Source organism: Ochotona curzoniae, unplaced genomic scaffold, assembly GCF_017591425.1.
Source record: "Ochotona curzoniae isolate NIBS_2020 unplaced genomic scaffold, NIBS_Ocur_1.0 scaffold_274, whole genome shotgun sequence".
NCBI classification, from domain to species: domain Eukaryota; kingdom Metazoa; phylum Chordata; class Mammalia; order Lagomorpha; family Ochotonidae; genus Ochotona; species Ochotona curzoniae.
This window is the reverse complement of record NW_024467101.1, coordinates 6,520,469-6,542,228: the sequence shown is the minus strand read 5'-3', so window position 1 is coordinate 6,542,228 and position 21,760 is coordinate 6,520,469. Positions and strand designations below refer to the sequence as shown.

Here is a 21,760-nt window from a genome sequence, read left to right as displayed (position 1 = left end):
ATGCCTTTTGTCAGAGCTCAGATCTCTCCTGAAGAAGGAAGTGAGGGGCAGAGTCGGGGTGGGCTTCAGGAGGTTTCTACTCTGAGACCTACTCAAGGAGGAGAGGAAAGTGCTGGTTCATTCCAACTCCCTCACATCTCATGTCTCACAGTGTTCAGTAAGTGCAAGTGAAGAATTTCCCACCCCATTTACTTGAGGCCCCGGTGAGGTGGCCTAGTGGCTAAAGTCCTTGCCTTGCATGCATCGAAATCCCATAAGGGTGCTGGTTCTACTCCTGGTAGACCTGCTTCCCATCCAGCTCCCTGCTTGTGGCCTGGGAAGGCAGTAGAGGACAGCTCTAAGCCTTGGAACATTGCACCTGTGTGGGAGGTGAGAGATCCAGAAGAGGCTCCAGGTTCCAGGCTTTGGATCAGCACAGCTCTAGTCGGTGTGGGCGTTTGGGGAGTGAATCAGTGGGCGGATGATCTTCCTCTCTGTCTCTCCTCCTCTCTGTATATCTGTCTTTCCAATAAAAATAAAACAAATCTTAAAAAATCTTATTTGAGAGAAGAAAGAGAGAAAGAGAGAGAGCGAGAGAGAATGTTTATCTGTTGACTTACTGTCCGAATGCCTGTGTCAACCAGGGAAGTGCCAGCCTGAAGCCAGGGGCTGGGAGCTCCGTCTAGGTCTCTCCCATGGGTTTTAAGGAGCCAACAGCATGAGTCATCACTGCTGCCTCCCAGGGTCTGCTAGAATTGGAAAGCTGGAATCCTAAGTGGAGCCAGAGCCCAGAACCAGGAACCCTGGCGGATGATGCAGGCAACTAAGCAGTGGCTTAACTGCTTAGCCCTATTGTCCACAAGCTTCTTGAATTATCCTCATGTGCTATGATTCCCCAGCTCGTTATTGACATTTCTATCTCATAAACACTTGATCCTCTAAATAATCCTTTTTGTGCTTTTCCCCTGATGCAGAAGGTCCTGAGAAGAAGAAAGGAATCTTCAGGCGGGCCTTTGATCTGTTTTGTGGATTGGACCAGGGTAAGGGACCCAAGCTGACCAAGGAAGAGGAGGAAGCCTTGAAGATGAAGATGACGGACACCTCGGAGGTGCCTTTGTGGAGGACTGTGGTGAACATCAATGGTGTCATCCTGCTGACCGTGGCTGTCTTTTGCTACGCATACTTCGCCTGAGTCTTGCCTTCTTCCACGACTCAGCTAGGCTGGAATCTTCACTCCGCCTCCCTTTCATCCCAGCCTGGGGTGTTGAAGGGAAACCATTCCTTGTGAAATTTGCCCCATTGGATAAATGTGTATATGCGTAAATGATAGGCTGGCTGGAGGAAAATCATTCGTTGGGCTGTTCATATAGGTATTCAAAGCCAGTGAACTGTCGCCATCTGCACCTACCAGAGCTGCAGAAAGAAATTCTATTGAGACCCAGAAAAAGAGAGAGAGAACAGACAAACAAGAAGCCCCACGATATCGGAGCGAGTCTCCTTCAGGTAGAGTGCACAGATCAACACTGTCATACGTGAAGGTTCTCTTAAGCATGTCGATCTCCTGGTCTTCACCATTTCCTTTGTATGATCTCTTTCTCTTAGTATTTTTTTTAAAGAAAAAAAATTTTTTCCTCTTTGTCATCATATCCCTGTCACATTTTTTCTCTGCGTGAGAAAAAGAATCAATCTGTTAAAGGGAGGAATGTGTGAGAGCTGTGGATGGGAGCATGGTGGGATTGCTGGCCCCACCATTTACTCTTGGAAGTGGAGGCTGAGGGCGGAAGTACTTAACCCAAAGGGAGGCACCAGCCTCTAGCCTCTGGTCACTGTGGGAAGCAGATGCTCCTGAGTGCAGGGTGTTGAGATTGGGGCAGCAGTGTACGTGTGTGTGTGTATGTGTGTGTGTGTGTGTGTGTGTGTGTGGGTGTATGTCCTAAACAGTGTCCATGATGACTTCCCAGTGTTTGGGATTTCATTCGTTTTGGCATTCCCTGGGCCTGAGCCACCCAATCAATGTTTGCTGACTAAAGGATAGAGGTGTTTATTTAGAACTACTTGCTTCATTTTTAAGCCTTGGTCTTGGGGAACCCTTTCGGTGGCTGCACAAGGCTTCTCCTCTGGTGACCACAACTAGTCAGCATGCGTTGCTGGAGGACCCCTCTGTATCAGGGTGCTAAGGTTGACCTGTCAGCTTGGGAGCTGACACCACGTTCCATAACAGAGCAAGATGCACCTGCCGGGGGCACCTGTCATTCAGAGTGGCCTTGCCCTCCTGATAAATGTGGAGACAATTAGCCTTGGATTTTCTTTTTTAAGGTGTCTTGATTAGTGACCATGGATGGACAAAGGTTAGGATCAGTGGTTTCTGTTTCAGGTGAAAGTGCTTCTCTTCTGTAGCCAAGAGGGATACATTATTTGCATTATTTCCCTAGGTAGGACCTAATTTTTCTTTTCCATTTAATGATTAAGTTAATTCTTTTAATTTCAAGTGCGCAATATTAATAATAAAATGATGGGCCCAGAGTGGTGGCCTAGCAGTCAATTACTCACCTTGAACGCACCAGGATCCCATATGGGTGCTGGTTCTGATCCCAGCAGCCCCACTTCCCATCCAACTCCCTGCTTGTGGCCTGGGAAAGCAGTCGAGGACGGCCCAAAGCCTTGGAACCCTGCACCTGCATGGGAGACCAGGAAAAGCTCCTGGCTCCTGGCTTCGGCTCGGCTCAGCACCAGCTGTTGCGGTCACTTGGGAAGTGAATCATCGGATGGAAGATCTTCCTCTCTGTCTCTCCTCCTTTCTATATGTATCTGACTTTGCAATAAAAATAAAAATAAATAAATCTTTTTTAAAAATTATAAAATAACAATTCAAGGGCCTGGAGCAATAGCCTAGCAGCTAAAGTCCTTGCCTCGCACATGCTGGAATCCTGTATGGGTGACAGTTCTAATCCCGGCTGCTCCGTTTCCCATTCAATTCCCTGCTTGTAGCCTGGAAAAGCAGTCAAGGAAGGTCCAAAGCCTTGGAACCCTGCACCCACATGGGAAACCCGGAAGAAGCTCCTGGACTCCTGGTTTCAGACTGGCTCAACCAGTTGTTGCAGCTGCTTGGGGAGTGAATCATCGGACAGAACATCTTCCTCTCTGTCTCTCCTCTCTGCATATCGACTGTCCATTAAAAATAAGTCTTAAAAAAATGACAACTCAGGAAACTGGAGTTAAAAGATGAATGTATTTCGGTGCAAAAAAATTTTGAGGAGCTAGTGTTATGGTGTAATGGGTTAAACCACTGTCTACAATGCTGGCATCTCATGTCACAGCACCAGTTTGAGTCCTGGCATATCTGTTTCTGATCCAGCTCCCTGCGAAGCACGTGGGAAGACAGTGGAAGGGCCCCTGCCACCCCACATGGAATTCCAGACCTTGTGCTTCGGTCTGGCCCTGCCAAGAGCTGTTATAACCATTTGGAGATTGAACCAGTAGATAAAAGATTTCTCTCTCTCTCTCTCTCTTTCTTCCTCTCAGTCACCTGGCTTTCAAATAAATACAAAATGAATCTTTAAAACATTAACAAGAATTGGGCCCGGCGCGGTGGCGCAAGTGGTTAAAGGTCCTCGCCTTGCACGCCTGGGATCCCATATGGGCGCCAGTTCTAATCCCGGCAGCCCCGCTTCCCTTCCAGCTCCCTGCCTGTGGCCTAGGAAGGCAGTCGAGGACGGCCCAAAGCTTTGGGAACCTGCACCTGAGTGGGAGACCCGGAAGAGGCTCCTGGCTTCGGATCGGCATAGTATCGGCCCGTTGCGCTCACTTGGGAAGTGAATCATCGGACGGAAGATCTTCCTCTCTGTCTCTCCTCTCTGTTTATCCGCCTTTCCAATGAGAAAATAATAAAAATAAATCTTTAAAAAAAACATTAACAAGAATTCACACAAAGTTTTTTTTTTTTAAATAAGACATGCTTGTCTCCCTGAAATTCTCTCCTATGCATGGACCACAGACTTTCTTCTGCCCTGAAGTTAACGTATCTTTCAGCAGCATGTTCCACAAACTTTTTGAAGTACCCTCAGATGGCGTGCTTTAATCTCATGGAAGTGAAGAAAAAGTCACTGTATTTGTTTTGATTGATTTCTGTCTACCTGGTGGTGGTGATGCCTGGCTTGCTCGTGTGGAAGGAAGGACATGCAGCACCGGTTGGAGTTGCCATTCCCTTCTGTCTGGGAAGAGAAGAGGGAAAAGTAGATGAGTCCACTCAATCATCACTCAGTCTCAGGTGTGGTTTGTGCTGTTTTGAGCTTTGACAGAATAAAGGGAGGGAACTGGGTGTTGGCGGAGGAAGCAGACAAAATATCCAGATGGTCTTGGGATCCATTTCTGATTTGCCAAAGATGGATGGTCTATTTAATGGTAAATTGTTTCATCTCAACTGTGTATTTTTCTGTTATTGGAAAGGTGCTTGCAGCATCTGGTTCCTGTGGCTGTGACAAGAACACTTGGAAAAGGGGACAAGAGTGAAATATATCCACAAAAGACCCCATACAGATGCTATGTGAAGCTGCATTAAAGTCCCACAAATCAAAAAGTATTACTTTGATAAAACTAGAAATACTAAAACAAACAACAAACAAACAAAACTACAATGTCTAGAAATTCTGGATAAGGAGCAAACATTAGTTAGCACAAAGATATACTAATGTAAATTTAACTTGCTAAAATCGAACATTTGGATGATGATTTAAATAACAGCATAGAGCAAACTAAATTTAGTGGAGAAAAATACTGAGTCCAGGAATCACCCTAAGATGTACTAAAAAGATATAGAGTGAAGAAAAACGTGAAATGAAATTCAAAAGGCATAGCCCAGGGAGTCCAACATACATTTAATTGGAGCTCAAGAAAGTGGTTAGAACATGGAGGAAAAGAAGAGAGATTGATGCCTGACTCAACATAAAAAGATGGGAGAAAACTATTAGGAGAAAAAGGGACCACGTCAGCTCCCCAGAAAAATCTCGTTTATGATAGCCGAAAAGTTCTTGGGAATAAGTCAATCAAAATACGAAGCATCTCAGTAGCAAAAGCCATCAAACACTACTAAAGAAATTCAAGAGGACAAGTAGATGGAAAGATAGAGTGTTCATGAATAAGGAGAATGAATACTGTTGAGAAGTGTCAGTACTACCTGGCGTGATCTGCCAATCTCCTGCAATCAGTATCGAAATACCAATGACATACTTCACAGAAATGGAAAAGAATCTTGAAATTTGTATAAAGCCACACAAAACCCTGAATATTCAAAAACAATACGGAGTCAAAAGAACAAAGGCGAAGGCATTATACTACCTCACTTCCAAATGTACTGTAAAGTTACAGCAACAAAAACAACATAAAAACAGACACATAAACCAATGGATCAGAATCAAGAGCTCATTTAGTCATTGTTTTATGACAAAGCTACCAAAGTACATGATTGGAGAAAGGCCAGTCTTCTTCAATGAGTAGTACTGGGGAAAATGGATATTTATATTCAGAGGAATGAAATTAGACTTCCAATTTTAGCCAACTACAAAATGCAACTCAAAGTGGATTAGAGACACAAGAGCCAAAACTATGAAACTACTAAAAAAATGTAGGGGAAATGGTTCATGATACTGATCTTGGCAATAAACACACACACACACACACACACACACACACACACACACACACACACACACACACACTGGGATACTATTCAGCAATATAAAGGATGCATTCCTGTATGTATACACCTGAAAGACATTGTATTAACCAGAAAAAGCCAGACTCAGAAAGACAAATAATGGTTAACAGAGACGGAAGGAGAGAAGGTTGGGGCGTGGTTAGTCTGTGGGATCCAAGGTACAAGCGGATAGGAGGAGTAAGTTCTGGTGTTTTATTGCACAAGCTATCAAGGAGGCATTACCTATTTCAAAACTACAAAGAGGAAAAGTTTTCAAGTGCTGATTTCCTCAATTTGATCCGACTCAATATATATATGTCATAAAACCGTATATTGTATTGTATAAATATACGCAGCTACTGTTTGTCAATTAAACAAAAATATTAAATCACTATGAACACATGACCTGTAGACAGTGAATACTCAAGACATGGACTTTAAGGAACATTTTCTATTTATATGCAAGTAATACATATACAGAACATATAGGCAACACTTACAAATGAAGTAGAAAATTAGCAAAGGGGTAGATGCCTGGCACAGCCTTTAAGACGCTGTGTGGGACAGCTGCATCCTGTACCTGGGTACCACCTATTAAGCTTCTGTTAGGGTACATGCTGAGAGGCAGTTCAAGTCAGTGGGTCCCAGCCACCCACATGGTAAATCAGTTTGAATTCATGGCTGTTTAAGCCTAACTTAGAGCTGCTGAAATGACCTAATGGATTGAAGATCCCCCTCTCGCCATTCTCCTTCTGCATTTCAATAAATAAATAAACATGCATTGCTAAGATTTAAAAAATATTTGTTTATTTTTAATTTATTTTACAATACAGTGCCATAGGCTGTGTATGATGGGGGAGATTTCTCCTGCCCTATTTCCCTCCCCCCACTGATTTCCCCTATATTATTATAGTATGTTATAACATTATAGGTCATGCGATTCTGAAGTTTTGAATTGATATTTAGGGAAAACATTTGGGGCCACACTGAGATGGGATGAGTGCACTTTGCCTTTGAGAGGGGCATGCATTTTGAGGGCCACTAATGGAACGCTGTGACTGACCATATTCCTAATGTTCATGTGTTGGAAAATTAATCCCCAGTCCAGCAGTGTTGAGATGTGGGACTTTGATGAGATGATTGGGTCATGACAGCTGTGTCCTCATGACGGGATTGATGATGTCATCCAGAGGTGTGTCAATTAACAAGAAAGTGGGATGCTGATGAAAGGATGAGTTTGACGTCTCTGTCTGCTCTTCCACCTTTTTGCTATAGGACGCTGGATACGAAGGCCCTCACCATATGCAGCATCTAGGTCTTGAGCTTCCTAACCTGCAGAACTGTACAAAATCAACTGCTGCTATTTCATGGTTACCCAGTGTATTTGGGCTGGAGCAGTGCAGAATGGATTCAGGCAGTGGTGGCTGCTGGAAACTTAGGGGACAAATAGAAACTTCCAGTTGCAAGATGAAAGTGTTTTGAGGTTCTAATGTGCATCGCGATGGTCATACTTAGTGGTGATGCACTGAGTAGTTGACACTCACTAGCGAAATAGATCTTAAGTGTTCCCACCAGATGCACAGAAAGGGGACTATGTGATGTGTGTGTTGTCCCTTAATTGTTGTCAAGGTATACATGTATCAAGTCATCATGTTTTACACTATATGTATGTCCATACATGTGTATATGCTATTTACTTGTTAAATATCATAGCAACTTATATCTACATGCCTAGTTCACATACATAAAGGATCATCACTAGCTGTATAAAAAATGATCAACTCCTTTTTAAAAAAAATTTTTTTTTTTTTTTGGAAAGGCAGGTCAGATTTATGGAGAGAAGGAGAGACAGAGAGAAAGATCTTCCATCCGCTGGTTCACTTCCCAAGTGGCCACAACAGCTGGAGCTGAGTCTGTCAGAAGCCAGGAGTCAGGAACTTCTTCCTGGTCTTCCATGTGGGTGCACAGTCCTATAGCTTTGGGACTTCCTCAGCTACTCTCCCAGGCACATTAGCAAGGAACTGAATGGGAAATACAGCAGCCAGGGCATGAACCAGTGCCCATATGGGATCCCGGCACTTGCAAGGTGAGGATTAGCCAATCAAACAATCATGCTAGGCCCAAATTATCAATTGACACAAAATTAAGAACAAAGACAAAACAAAACAAAAAAAACTAGTCTTGGGTTGTTTCCTTAAGTCTCTGCCTCCCTCATGCAATGCAATGCACTGTAAAATGGAAATCAATGAAATTATCTTTGCTTAATAAATATTTCTGTGCTTGGGCTTGAGTTTAGGCAAAATAAGCGTGCAGAAAGACAGTCACAGCTAGGAGGATGATGGCGTTGATATTCACGACCATCCTCCACAAGGGCCTCTCAGATGTGTCCGTCAACTTCTCCCTCAGGGCCTTTTCCTCCTCTTGGGTCAGCTTGCTTCCTGTCTTTTGTAAGCCACAGAATATATCATATGCCTTCTTGAGACACCCACGCGATTTCTTGGGATTATCTGAAAGCAAGATAAACATAGGATCACCAGCTTGGAAATAGAAATTCTTTTTTTTTTCTTTTTATGATTTTTGTCATATTTCTTTTTTTTTTTTTAAAGATCTCTTTTCATTGGAAAGTCAGATATACAGAGAGGAAGAGAGATAGAAAGATCTTCCGTCCGATGGTTCACTCCCAGGCAGCCACAGCAGCTGAGCCAATTCGAAGCCAGGAAGCCTCTTCCAGATTTCCCACGCTGGTGCAGGGTCCCAAGGCTTTGGGCCGTCCTCGACTGCTTTCCCATGCCACAAGCAGGAAGCTGGATGGGAAGTAGGGCTGCCAGGATTGGAACTGGTGGCCATATGGGATCTTGGGCGCGTGCAAGGAAAGGACTTTAGCCACTAGGCTACCACGCCAGGCCCGAAATAGAAATTCTTAATGTAGTACAATTGATGGTAAAGAACGTTTACAACCTTTTTTTTTTTTTAAAAAAAGATTTACTTATTTTTATTTGAAAGGCAGATTTTGCAGAGAAAGGTAAAGTAGAAAGAGGTCTGCCATCTGCTGGCTCATTCCCCAAATGACAGCCAGAGCTGAACCAATCCAAACCTGGGATTCATTTAGGCCATGGTCCACCCTCCATTGCTTTCCCAGGCATAAGCAGGGAGCTGGTTGGAAGTGGCACCAGGACATGAACTGGTGCCCATAGGAGATACTGCAAGTTGGAGCATTAGCCTGCTATGCCACTGCACCAGCCCAAATTACATTTATGTGAGCAAAGTCCCTTAACATGAACAGATACATCTATCTTTACATAAAAATACAAAGTTTTTGCACATCCTAAAGCTTAATAATCAAGCAAAGGCAAGTAGCAAAATTAGGGAGATATGTGCATGTTAGGTTACAAAGTATTTAATGTCTTTAGTATTTAATGGGTTGCCCCAGAGATCAACAGTCCCATGTACACATTCTAGAAGGACAAATAAACAGCAAAAAAGGGAAAAAGGGGATAAAGGGAAAAAATGCACTATTTTAAAAGTTCATTCATTCATTCATTCATTCATTCATTCATTCATTCATTATGAGGCAGACATAGAGAACTCCCGTGCAGGCCTAAACGCCCGCAATAGCTGGGCTGACAAGCTGGAAACTCCATCCAGCTCTCCCACATGTGAACTGTGTCCACATGCTTGCCTCCTGGGGTCCACATTAGCAGGAAGCTGGAACTGGGAGCAGTCCCAGGCAGTCCAAAAGGGAGGCAAGCATCTTAGCTGTTAGGCCAAAAGCCAATTCTTTTTTTTTTTTTATAAAAGATTTATTTTTATTAATTTTTTATTGGAAAGGTGGATATACAGAGAGGAGAGACAGAGAGGAAGATCTTCCGTCCGATGATTCACTCCCCAAGTGAGCGCAACGGCCCGTGCTATGCCGATCCGAAGCCAGGAGCCTCTTGCGGGTCTCCCACGCAGGTGCAGGGTCCCAAAGCCCTGGGCCATCCTCGACCGCTCTCCAGGGCCACAGGCAGGGAGCTGGAAGGGAAGTAGGGCTGCCCGGATAGAACGGGCGCCCATATGGGATCCCGGGCGTGCAAGGCGAGGACCTTTAACCACTGTGCCACCGCGCCAGGCCCCAAAAGCCAATTCTAACTAATGGTCTTTAAAGTCACTCAAGAAAAAGAAATCTAAAATTATTTGAGCTATGACTTCTTTTATGTCAGTGGCAAAAATTCAGAAGGTTCATGATACACTGTGTTAGCCAGTATGTATGTAAACAAGAACTTTCTTATATTTTTACACTAATATTACTTGGACTTATTCCTTTGTGTTTTTTTTTCCTCTTTCATTCAGTATTCACTAATTTTCCAACCTGTCTTCTAGTGCCAATAATGAAGATTAGGCACATTTTCCCCAGAGCAGATTTTCATGTGTATAATTTTCATAGTCATTTTTCTCTAAGTATAATCTTACTTTCAATATGACTTCTCATGGACAGTTTAGTTTAGAAGTATACTTAGGGGTTAGGGTTGTGGTATAGTGGGTGGAGCTACTGTTTGCTATGTTAGAATCCCATAAGTATGGCTCCATTTCTGATCCAGCTCCCTGCTAAAACAGCAGAAGGCAGCTCAAGTGTTTGGGTCCCTGTTACCCACATGGGAGTCTTGGAGGAATCTCCTGGTCTAACTGTAGCCATTGTGACCATCTAGAGAGTGTACGGTGGATGGAAGATCTCTCTGTCACTCTGTATTTCAAGTAAATAAGCAAATGAACAAGCAAATATTTGTAAAAAGTTATTTTGCCCACCAAATTATTTTAAAATTTGAGTTCCTATAAATCTAACACATGTTTAGTTTCCTACACATCTAAGAAATATTTTTAAGAAGCTGGAGTTAGGGGCAGTAAAAGAACTGTCCAGAAGCCATGTCGTGCGCATAGATTTCCTATTTGAAAATCAAATGTAAACCAGCTGTTACCTTCTTCAACACTTTGATCAGATTCTTCTGGCTTTTCCTCTTCTGCGTCCAAATCAATTCGTTCCTCCTTACTGTTCCGCAGAGTCCAGCACAGGCGATGTAGCTGACCAGAGCCACACACAGCATCATTAGAGACAGGCAAATGTTCATGATAATCTAGTAGTCCCTTTGCTTACTGTATGATTTAAAGCAACTACAAGCCACACAAGGATACAGATAAAAGGGAAAAAAAGGTCTCCTACTCCGTCCACTTATCTAAGCACTATCATGTTTTGCTTTCATATTAAATCTTCACCTGTGTATCATATCCTTACAACTCTTCCTTCTGGGCTCATAGTTTCAAGGAGAATCCAAGATGCAGTGAACACATTTATACTTAGCTTCACTCATTGTCCTTATTATCCAAATGCTCACTGGCTACATCATCACGACTTTCCAAATGTCTAGTGTAACTTGGATTGCTTTTTATAATATCCTTTTAACTTCTGTGTTTAGATAGCCTTGATGTGTGATTCTTGGAACCCAGTTGCAATTCCCTACACAACTGTTTTCCTTATTGATCTTCAAACTTCTGTCCACCACATCTCTCTCTCTCTTTTTTTTTTTGAATTTTTGTTAGGTTTTTATAGACTGCTAGTTGTGTTCTGTAAATTTAATTAAGATTTCCATGCTCGGCTTGCACGTTGGTTTAAACACGTGACATGAAATAGAATTAGTGCTATTATGTAACTTTCCCCCACATCGGCCATAGATCCAAAATATGTAATTGGATGCAAGGGATAAATACCAACCCTGGGTCCTTCTAAGAAGGTTCCTCTGAGTATCAGTGAGTCTTTAAACTTAGACTTCATCACGTTTTCTAAACAATATTTTGTTTTAATTAGACCCACTTTCTGATACACATAATTTTCAAGGGAAATAGGTAAGCATGCTTTGCTTCAAAGATTATAAGTGATCAATGGAGAAAAATAAAGGCCAGTAATAAAAAATATATAAAGGCTAGTCATGGAAATATAAATGTTAGCAATAAATTCACTTAATATTATATTGTTATTTTAAAATAATTAATTGTCTACTTTTGATCGTCCAGCCCTGTTACCCATGTGCTTAAAAATTTCTTGGGGTTCATCTTGTATAGCAAATTTTTCTCTGAGAAGTCCCTTCCCGGATGATAGCTAAGCCCTGTGGTGCTTCTCAGCTTCTTGGGTACCACTGATTACCCTTTTCCTGATATGCTGTAACAACAGTACTGATTTACTTCCAAATTGCATGTTGAGTGTCCTCAGTCTGCAGCCTGCTTTCTGATCCTTACTTCTTCCTTCAGTGATGCTTTGCCCACACCAGACGCAAACTGCTGTACAGCCGACAGATCGGCTGAAAATTTCTTAGGGTTTGTCTAGCTCTGTTGGTAGAGTGATTCCATCCAAGTTTATGCAAGTAGCAGCTTTAGAATGCAAACACTTGTGATAATTCTGATTTGAAAATGAACATATACCCGCTACCCAGCACTCACATGAACATCCGGTATAGGTTTTGTTAAGAGGGAAACTCCTAGGACGACTGCTGTGGTCACAACAAAGAGAATGATGGCAAAGTATAGGTAGTGTACTCCACAGATAATAGTCGGGCATTTGCTGGGAACCATGCAACTCCCTGTTCCATAGGCAAATTCTGCAATCATACGAATAAGGCCCATCACAAGTCCAATCATAAGACCCCAGAATGCACCCTGAAAAAAACACACATACACAAGAGCAGAGGGTTTAGCACAGATGAGAAGCTCATTCAAGTAAACTGTAATTATAGTGCTGAGCATGTTTGCAAGGAAAGTTGCAAATGTGAGGATAATTCAGATTCAGGGAAGAATGGAATTAGAAGATAAACTTCTTTTAGTGCAAAAGTTTTTGAAAGTCTTGCATAGCATGTTTAATAATGCACATTTTCTATGATTTTTTGAGAAGACTTTGTAATGCATATGGAAAAAAATGTCTTCTTAAGATTCATACAGATGTCTAAATTCAGACATCTTAATGCTTAGTGCTTATTGGATTAAAGGTGGGGATTGATCTAACTGTGATGGTTAGGAGGTGGGATTGGAGGGAAGTTCGGGGTTCCTGGGGTATGCCATCAGAGAGTGGATCTCAAGAGAGGAGTTGATTGTTTGAGTTCTAATTCTGCCTAGTCTCTCTCTGCTCCCTGGATCAACACATGATGATTTCTCTGTAACCACCTTGACCACTTGCCATCAGACACCAGACTAGGCGTGTCTGATGCCCAGTGTTGAGTTTTCACCATCAAACTGTAGGCTGAAACATACCTTTTATTTTTCAAGTAGTTCCTTTTGGGTATTCAGCTAAAAATGACAAAAAAAATATTGGACTAATGCATTCTTGTTTCTGGGGTTTCATTTTCTAGGGTCCTGAAGCACATCACCTTAATGGCTTTTCATCAGGACTCTATTGCTTACACGGACCCAAGGGGAAGATTCGCTTAACTTTATTTTATCGATGTATTACAAACCTGTGAGTTTCTGTAGCATAAAGAGGGGTTCCACTTATGTTATACCATTTGCAGAATTGATATTTAGGTGGTTTGGGAAATCTGTTACGCCCTTAACAATGGAGAACATTTATTTCCTCTGAGAGGTTGTTGGAGGATGAAAACATGTGCCCCTCCTTTCCATGTTCCTGGTAAGTTTGGGGAAATGACATTGCATGGTGAAAAACTAGGAGCTGAATCTGAGTCCTAGCACCCCACTTGTTAATACATGGAACATGTATAGGTATTAACCTCTCTGCACCTCTTGTTTATCTGAAAATCATAATAGAGGCTAACACCTAGGACAATTAAGGAATGAATCAAACATAGATGGTCTACAATTGTCAATTAACGATGCAGCATAATAGCAGTACTTCTCTGATAGATTTTCTCCTAAGAATTCTATAAATTTTATCTCCATTTTTTTTCTCACAGCAGTTCACAAGGTGGGAAGAATTATTATTTCCATTTCAAAGGGTATCACATAACTTGCTTCAGATGACACTACTCTTAGGTACTCAGTCATAACTGGACCCTGGAATTCTGTCTCCCAAATGTGTACTCCTCAGTACTGTGTCGTGGCTGTAGTGTTCTGTAAGAAACTTAAGAACCACATGATGAATGAACGTATGTATTTTGGTATTTTTGGGTAAGGAGTAGGAATTGTGGCTGACAAAGGCTGACATCAAGGTGAATCTGAAGTTGTGTAAGTTAGGTAGCAAGAATGTATTTTGATACCCTAGTGACTAAAACACTTTTTTCTCACTCAAAGCCCCAGGTTTCCATTACCTGTTCATTGACTCTTTTACAGAAGATAGCCAGCAAGAAGACAGCTGCAATCGGAGGCCCAAGGTAGCTGGAAATTCCTTCCGTGTAATGGACTAATTGTCCACTTCGAAATACCTCTACTAAGGGGATCCACATGATGCTGACAATAATTAGAAGAATGACAAATAACCTGGTAAGGAAACAGAATGATTTGAACGTTGGACAGAAGCCATATGGGATTCTCTGTTGTGTTTTTATTGTGAGCGTATTCATTTTTGTTGCTTACTAGTTTGTCAAATTAAATCAGGTTCCTTGACCTGACATGAATCCACGTCATGTTTGGTGGTTATCTAAATGCTTGCTTGTGAAAGCTCATTACACCATTTCCAGGAGGGTAAATATCCATTCGCAAGAACAGTACAAATGTCAGCAACTTATTAATAATTGGCTAATGTGATACATACATATGTCAATTAGAACTGAACACCAGAACTATTTCCACTGATAAGCAATTATTTATATGATAAGAAAAGCAGACTCCAATTATGGTGTTTTTACTACCTTGAGTAAAACTAAATGAGTTTTCATAGATTAGAATTGAAGCAGTTTCTGTTTATCCTAGCATATTGAGAGAGTTGGCAAAAAAAAAAAAAAAGAGAGGTATTTTGTGACTTTACTATTTGGATACCGTGTAAGGTAAAATTGATTAAAATATTAGAAGTTCCTGAGGACCAGGGAACATGACTTTCCTAAATCTTTCTGTGCTTCAACATAATCACTTACTAGACCATGTACAGAAGGTCATCACACTCTGTTCACTTGAAGTAAAGATGTTTTGGAAGGCTGGAGGGAGGAACAAACATTGGGCAGGAAACTGAGGCATAGTAATCTCATTGAAACTTTATAAAATGGAAGCTACCTTAAAACAACCAAATGAGATAAACACATAAGGTCTTAGCGCAAAGGCCAAGACCCAGGCAGGATTCTATAAATGACATCCATTATCATTATTATTATCATCACTGGGAAATAAATCATGTACCTGCCTTATTCTCTTAGCTTCAATTGCTTCTATCACAAGTTGAACACAATCCAAAGTCTCCTTATAGCTGGAATGCTCCCTTCCTGGTCTTGCTTGTTATCACTCTCCCACTGGGTCCTCGGGTGCCAACCTCATTCCTTTGCTGTTCTCCAACATGCCACACACGTGACTGCCAGAGGAAGGCTGCATTGATGTTTCCTTAAGAGACCTGAGGCTTGCCACCACACTCTCTGCAGGGACCCACTCAGATGCCACCTCCTCAGAGAGGGTTCAGTGTGCACCTGTGTGAAGTGACTGTCATCCTTTTGTTCTAACTCATTGTCTTCTGAGCACCACTGGTCACCTGATACTGCATACATGTATTCATTGTTCATCTTTCTACAAAAGCACAAATTCCACAGAGCAAGAATTCAAATACACCTCTTCATATTTGTGCTTTTAGAGATAGTAGATGTTTGATGAGAGAGAGTGGGGGAAAAAAGCCATTCATTTTCTTTAAAAACTTTAAAGTTAATATAAAGGGAACAGATTTCATGCAGTTCATAGGTATAAGCCTAAACAGTCTGTTGTAGTTCCCTCTCCCTTTAACCCTCCCCTTCCTCTCTTTCATTTTTGATTTATGGTGAAGATCATAATTCTACTAGAGTATTGCATTGGGTATCAGTCATCATTTTCTCTATCATGGACACACAGATCCCTGGCTGTTCTGCCTCTCTGGCCGGAACAAGTGACATCTTCACCCATGTGCCTCATTTACTGAAATGATTGCTATCTATTATCTCCAGAAAAGCACAAGGAGTGGGGAACAATAGTGCTTCAACTTCCCTTCCACCTAATTGCACACTTTCGAAATAAAGTTCAAGTGACAAGCCACAAGTACACAATAACACATCATTTTAGAAGAATCACACACACACACACTCACACACACTCACACACACACTCACACACACACACACACACACACACACACACACACACACACACACACCAAGTATTAAAAGAGAAAGGGTGGACACCTTCATCTTTTACTAGGATATGTCACCCCTGATAACATTCAATGACAATGTAACGAACCTATCAGAGCAGGTGGGAATTTTTTTTTTTACCTCCAGAAAACACTGAGGAAGTTCAGTGAAGACAAGATGGACAGTTGTATGGATGGAGGACATCATAAGAGACTTTCATTTAAAATGAGGGCCTTTGTAAGTTGAAATAAGGTCTTCTAGTGTCCATCCTGTCTTCTTCTGAATGGTTTGGTTCCCTTCACACAAGCTGAAAACAAGAGAGATTCATTTCCTCCCACACCCACTTTTCCCGGTAAGACATCTTTAGAAACCCGAATTCCTCACCGTCCAGCGATCAGGAGCTCCTTCTCCGATGCTTGCTTTCGGATCTTGGTGTAGAGGTCCACGGTGAAGAGGGCGCTGGAGCTGTTGAAGATGGAGGTGAGGGAGCTCATGAGAGAGGCCAGCATGGCTGACAACATCAGGCCTCGCAGCCCTGGAACAAGAAGTGGTGCAAGTCCTGGTTAGTGACTGGAAGGTCAGGATCTGTTGAGGATCTTGCTGAATGAGAGATCCATTCAAAATTGCATATTCTGGCTGGTTAACCAATGTCCTTATTGAAACACATCTGCTTGTGGGGCGTCCCACTTATTTCTTGGAGATTTGAAAATAACCCAGTATAGGATTTTAACCCTGTGTGTAAATGTAGAGATCATTTGCCACAGTCTAGTTTTGGAAGAGAGGAAATAGGGCCAAGCCAACAAGGGGAACCCTTGGCTTCCTAAGGCTTTAGAGATCTGGGGAGTAAGTACCACTGCTGACAAGTCTTTGCTGAGGAAAGCTGAGGATTTGGGATCATGGTGGGAGCTCTGTCCATTTGTCATAGCTCCAAACCTCCTGGGGCAGAGTAAGACGGGGTGCACAGGAGATCATGCGTGTGAGTTATGCTTCCTTTATGCTGGGAATGCTCACATGTGCCAGGGAGGAGAAAGGTCACTGAAGTATTACCTAAGCTTTGATAAGCCTCAGGTATAAACTTCCTGGCCACTTCCAACTCCTGCACTTTTCTCTGTTTTTATTCACCACAGCAATGAATATCTTCTGATGACCTAACAATTTACTTGTTTTATATGCGAAGTTTATTTTCTACTAGGATGTGAGTCCCAAGGAATAAAAGTGGTGGTTTTTTTTTTTTTTTTTAGCACCAAGGCACTATTTGGTGCATAGTGCACTCAGCAAGCAGTTGTAAATGATATAGGTTGAAATCTATTATTAAGGCGTCACTAGCCCAAAGAAGAGATAATAAATAGTTAACTTCCATGTGCTCCAGAAGTCCCACAATGTTACGCCAAAGACATGGACTCATTGTACCAGAGAGATATCTGCACCACATGCTTACAGCAGCACTCTTCACAGTGGACAACATATGGAATCCGAAAGAGAATCCATCATCAGTTGCACGGAATGTTATCGCGTTACAAAAAAAGAATGAATATCTATCATTTACATCAGGATGGTTGAAACTGGAGGACATCATATTGAGTGAAATAAGCTAGACACAATAAGACAAACACTGCATGTTCTTCTTACGGGAGGCAAAGTCAAAAAGAAAAAAAATTAGAAAGGCTTGTGTGTATCAGCTTTAATGAAAATACATCGTTTTATCAATCTTTTTTTTTTTTAAATCATGGCCAAACAAATTGTTGAAAAAATTATGGACTGTTACAGTTTAATGATTTTATGGCTATTTTAAAGTTTATATAAGGAAAGGTGACTATTCTACTTCTATTATTGTTAGTAGCCTTTGTCTGTTGTCCTGTTCAAATTTGGTCTTTTTTTATTTTTTTGATCTCTTTATTTAGTGGAACATTAAATATTTGAGTATAATGCAAATTAACAATGTGTTATCTCAAATAAGAAAAAAATTTTCAAGGGAATAAATGAAAAAGAAATGTCTGATGAACAGAATAGAATTAATGGAAGTAATGAAATTACCAAAGATCAGAGAACAACCTGTTAATTTTTAAAGATTTATTATATTGATTTGAAAGGCAGGATTAGAGAGAGAGGGAGAGACAGAGAAAGAGAGAGAGAGAGATCTTCTACCCAGTGGTTCACTCTTTAAATGGCTACAACGGCCACTGTTAGTCCAAGACAAAGCCTGAAGCTAGGAGCTTTATCTGAGTCTCCCACAAAGAGAGCTCAAGTGTTTGGGCCAAATTCTCTGCTTTCCGAGGTGCATTAGCAGAGAACTGGTTAGGAACTAGAATATTTGGGACAGAAACTAGCACTCATATGGGATACCGGCGTCACAGGAGGAAGCTTTAGCTGCTATGCCACAACACCGGCCCCCACAACTCGTTTTTATGGATCATCTAGAAACCAGGTTCCTAAGGCTATCTTAGCTTGGAGATTTTCTTACCAGCCGGCATCAGTTCCAGCACCAGTGTTGGGTAGGCATAGTTAGTGCAGCCGACATCAATGCCACAGTGTCTTTCACATTCAGAAGGTATGACACACGCTACATTGTCTGAGGAAGGATTCAGAGAGAAGTTCAGTGAGTAGATCTCAACCAGCAACAATCCATAACCATTGGATAGTAGGGCAAGATCTTGGGGGAGGGGAGAGATGTTTACCTAGAAATTAGAGATTCAACTTGGAGTACTATGCCATGGAACTGGTCCCTTTTTCTTCAGCACATGGCCTCCTAAGTGTCTTATACCCATAACTCCTTTTGTACCAACCCGTGGGACAGGACTTTGCTTTGAGATGTGGCCCATGGAGAGCATTACAGCAAACAGAGGGAGCTGACCTCACATTCCAGAAATGTGACAAGAGCATACATAATGCCAGGAACACAAAATTCCAAAGATACGTAACAATCCGAGAACAATCACCACCAAGAAATTTGTATTGGATGTCCAGGCGTCTCTAGCCTAAAAGTGTTCACGTACATCAATCATAAAGGGTCACTCAGGATGATGGATTAGGGTGATTGTTCCTTGTGATGATGTTTCTTCTTTAACAACAGTTACATAGAATATTGGGGGAAGTTTTTTTTTTTGCTTAAACTTTCTTATGACCACAGATAAAGCAGATTGACAAAGACTCATGCTCAATACCTCCTTTTTAAAAATTCTAATACTTTGCCACAGAGATGTCTTTTTTCATAACTATGATAATTGATGAATTGTTATTTTGTAGTCTTCTTTTTTTGTAGTCTTCTTTTTGCGTTTGACATAATAACACCAGTTTTTTTTTTGTCAAGTTTTGAAATAGTCTTTAATTTCTTGAATGCAGTTGACCATAAGGGCAGTCATTTCTTTAGCTGGTCTCTACTTGTTGACTATTTGTACATTCTTGGTTGTTATAAGCAACATTGCAAAAATGGTGTTGGTCATTTGATAATGAACAAGATTTCAGTAAAACAAACAAACAAACAAACAAACAAAAACACACTGATGCTCCATTGAGGAAACATGAAGTGGATGCAGTGTTGTCTGATGAGTTGGTCTAAACACATTAAGTTCTTTTATTAGTCAACTAATATTGTACTTTCTTCACTTTTCATAATAAAAGAAGAAAGGTTATTTCTAAGGAGGGTTTTCAATGCTAGTGGTCACTAACATTGGAACCACTCATAAACGAATGTGTCTCAAATAATCCAAACTCACAGTAATTACCCTCAGCTCTCTGCCGGTCTCCTAGGGACCAAGAAATGAGAATACATCTCAAAACCTTCTCAGAGATATCACTGCACTTGACTCCTGCAGCTCACCTCATTCCGGTTTGCTCAAGTTACCCGGTCCTCTGGGATCCTACTGCAGTCTTCTCTAGGATTCCTTACATCCATGCCACTCCTGAACTCAGCACTGACAGACTCAGATGTTAACAAGGAACCAGGCAACCTGTAGGCAGTGAGATCAGGGAATGGGGAACCTGACACGTTGACTTCTCCTGACTGCTCATCCTCCACACAAGGATTTCCATCTACCTGGAATTTCGCTTTCATTTCCTCTCCAGAATGGGTTTTTCTAGCCTATCAAGGATCTACTGCATCTAAAAATGCTTCTCAACATTCAAACATGAAAAAGAGGATCTGTAGGGCTCCCGGCTTGCCTGGGTACAGGATGCGGCTGATCATTCCTGGCATCACCATGAGGAACAAGGGAAGTATCTTCAGGTAACCACACATGATGCAGGCGGCCTTTACGTGAGACATGTCCTTACCGGACAGGCAGCGCTGTACAGTAACCTGGTGAGAAAACAAGGCCTTCTCATGCAATACTCAGAGGATGATTACCAAGAAGGCAAGCATCTTTTCAGGGTTTAATGTTGTGGTAAGAATTGATATTATTTTCAGTAAAAATAAATAAATAAGGGTTTTGGAGTAGACCAAACTTTGACTAATTACTCCTTTTTTGGGGTGAGGGATGGGCATAATGTTTGATTTTTGTGAATTCTGGGTTTCTTATCTCTAACGTAAGTTTATCTCCTGCAGGGCTTGTCTGAATGCTTGGCATAATATCTGTAAGACTCTTGGTATGTAAAAGCTGATACTCATTTGCTACTATGAAAATATTTTTGCAGCTCCAAAACAGGCTCCTATGCAATGATGATAGTGTGTTCTTTTAGGTACAGGGCTGTTACAACTGATGTCACTACAAGCTGTGTGCTTGTGGCATCATTAGCATTTCTATACTGTTTCAGGGCAATTGCCTTATTGAGAAATCAAGTTAGACATGGAAGCACCATGTATTGGATCCATTAGAACATAACACTGAGACACCCATCTATATTTCTTCATAGTCTGAGAACTTCACCCTTCACTTGTAGTTAGGAACCAAATGTTAAAGTCCTGGGGGAAAGTTGGTGTAACTTTTGAAATTATACTTAATTTTTCAACTCAAAATTTTCTAGAAAAGCAGAATTTCTATTCCCAACAACACTTCTTGTAATTTCTCTGATTGAGGGCTGTCAGAAAATAGAGATGCCTTCTTTGGATTAATTCTCTTTGTAGAAGCAATCTGCTAGGGGTATCAGGGTGGCACCTAAGACTGGGGAAGTAATTGGCGTTTTTGTATAGAGAGCTAGAGTAAGGTGGAGGGAAAACATCAGATATAGGTGAGGAGGAAAGCCATTGACAATCAATGTCAGCAACCTGGCCAAATGGTGAAGGTGATAACGCTTAAAGAAGATCAGGCAGCTCAGCAACAATGAAACATAAATAATAAAGATGGTTGCAGAAATCAAAGGTGACATCATGCATGCTTTGGCAGCTCTGCTGAGAAAGGAGGAAAGAGGATTTGCTAGAAAGTTTGCAAAGTGTTTGATGTTTATTGTATGATGATTACCAAGACAGATCAGAGTAAGAACTGAAGTATTATTAAATCAATGGAAAAATGAAAAACTAAAGAAAATTCCATCTGAAGATGTCATGTATGCAACTCAGTTGTGAATTACATTTGTGCAGTCCCAACAAGGGAAGCAGTAAGAACTGATCTATTCAAAATTGCAATCTCAATGGTAGGCTGGGACAAGATGTGCATGAGTGTGTGTGTGTGTGTGTGTGTGTGTGTGTATGTGGGATTGAAAATAAATGGTGTAAGGGGGCTGAATGCTAATGTCTCCTAATGGGAGGCCAATGGGACCATCCTAACTTTGGAAATCCAAGAGGGAGCAAGGCAAGCATTTATTTGAAACAGGAAATAAAGACAATGAGAAAATTCAGATTAAACAGGTCTGAGAGTGTTCATTTTTAGCTCGCTCCAAGGTGTTG

At 41.4% G+C, this 21,760-nt stretch overlaps 2 protein-coding genes across 4 annotated transcripts in view; one reads left to right on the top strand and one right to left on the bottom strand.

The window, feature by feature from the left end:
• Window positions 1–1,171, top strand: part of SLC5A1 (solute carrier family 5 member 1) — a 53,936-nt gene extending 52,765 nt beyond the window's left edge. For 2 of the 3 annotated variants that reach the window (XM_041003714.1, XM_041003715.1), the window contains one exon: window positions 957–1,171. In XM_041003714.1, coding sequence (XP_040859648.1) covers window positions 957–1,171 — 215 coding nt within the window. Of the gene's footprint in view, window positions 1–953 lie in introns of all 3 variants that reach the window. The other variant, XM_041003713.1, reaches the window with a different exon arrangement.
• A 6,792-nt stretch (window positions 1,172–7,963) lies between these two features.
• LOC121171991 (solute carrier family 5 member 4-like) overlaps window positions 7,964–21,760 on the bottom strand; it is a 28,290-nt gene continuing 14,493 nt past the window's right edge. Inside the window, exons 9-15 of the mRNA XM_041003745.1 lie at window positions 20,101–20,236; window positions 18,404–18,511; window positions 16,327–16,477; window positions 13,954–14,122; window positions 12,140–12,355; window positions 10,627–10,729; window positions 7,964–8,178 (exon numbers count right to left, since the gene is read on the bottom strand). Of these exons, the coding sequence (XP_040859679.1) occupies window positions 7,964–8,178; window positions 10,627–10,729; window positions 12,140–12,355; window positions 13,954–14,122; window positions 16,327–16,477; window positions 18,404–18,511; window positions 20,101–20,236 (1,098 nt within the window). The remainder of the gene's footprint in view (window positions 8,179–10,626; window positions 10,730–12,139; window positions 12,356–13,953; window positions 14,123–16,326; window positions 16,478–18,403; window positions 18,512–20,100; window positions 20,237–21,760) is intronic.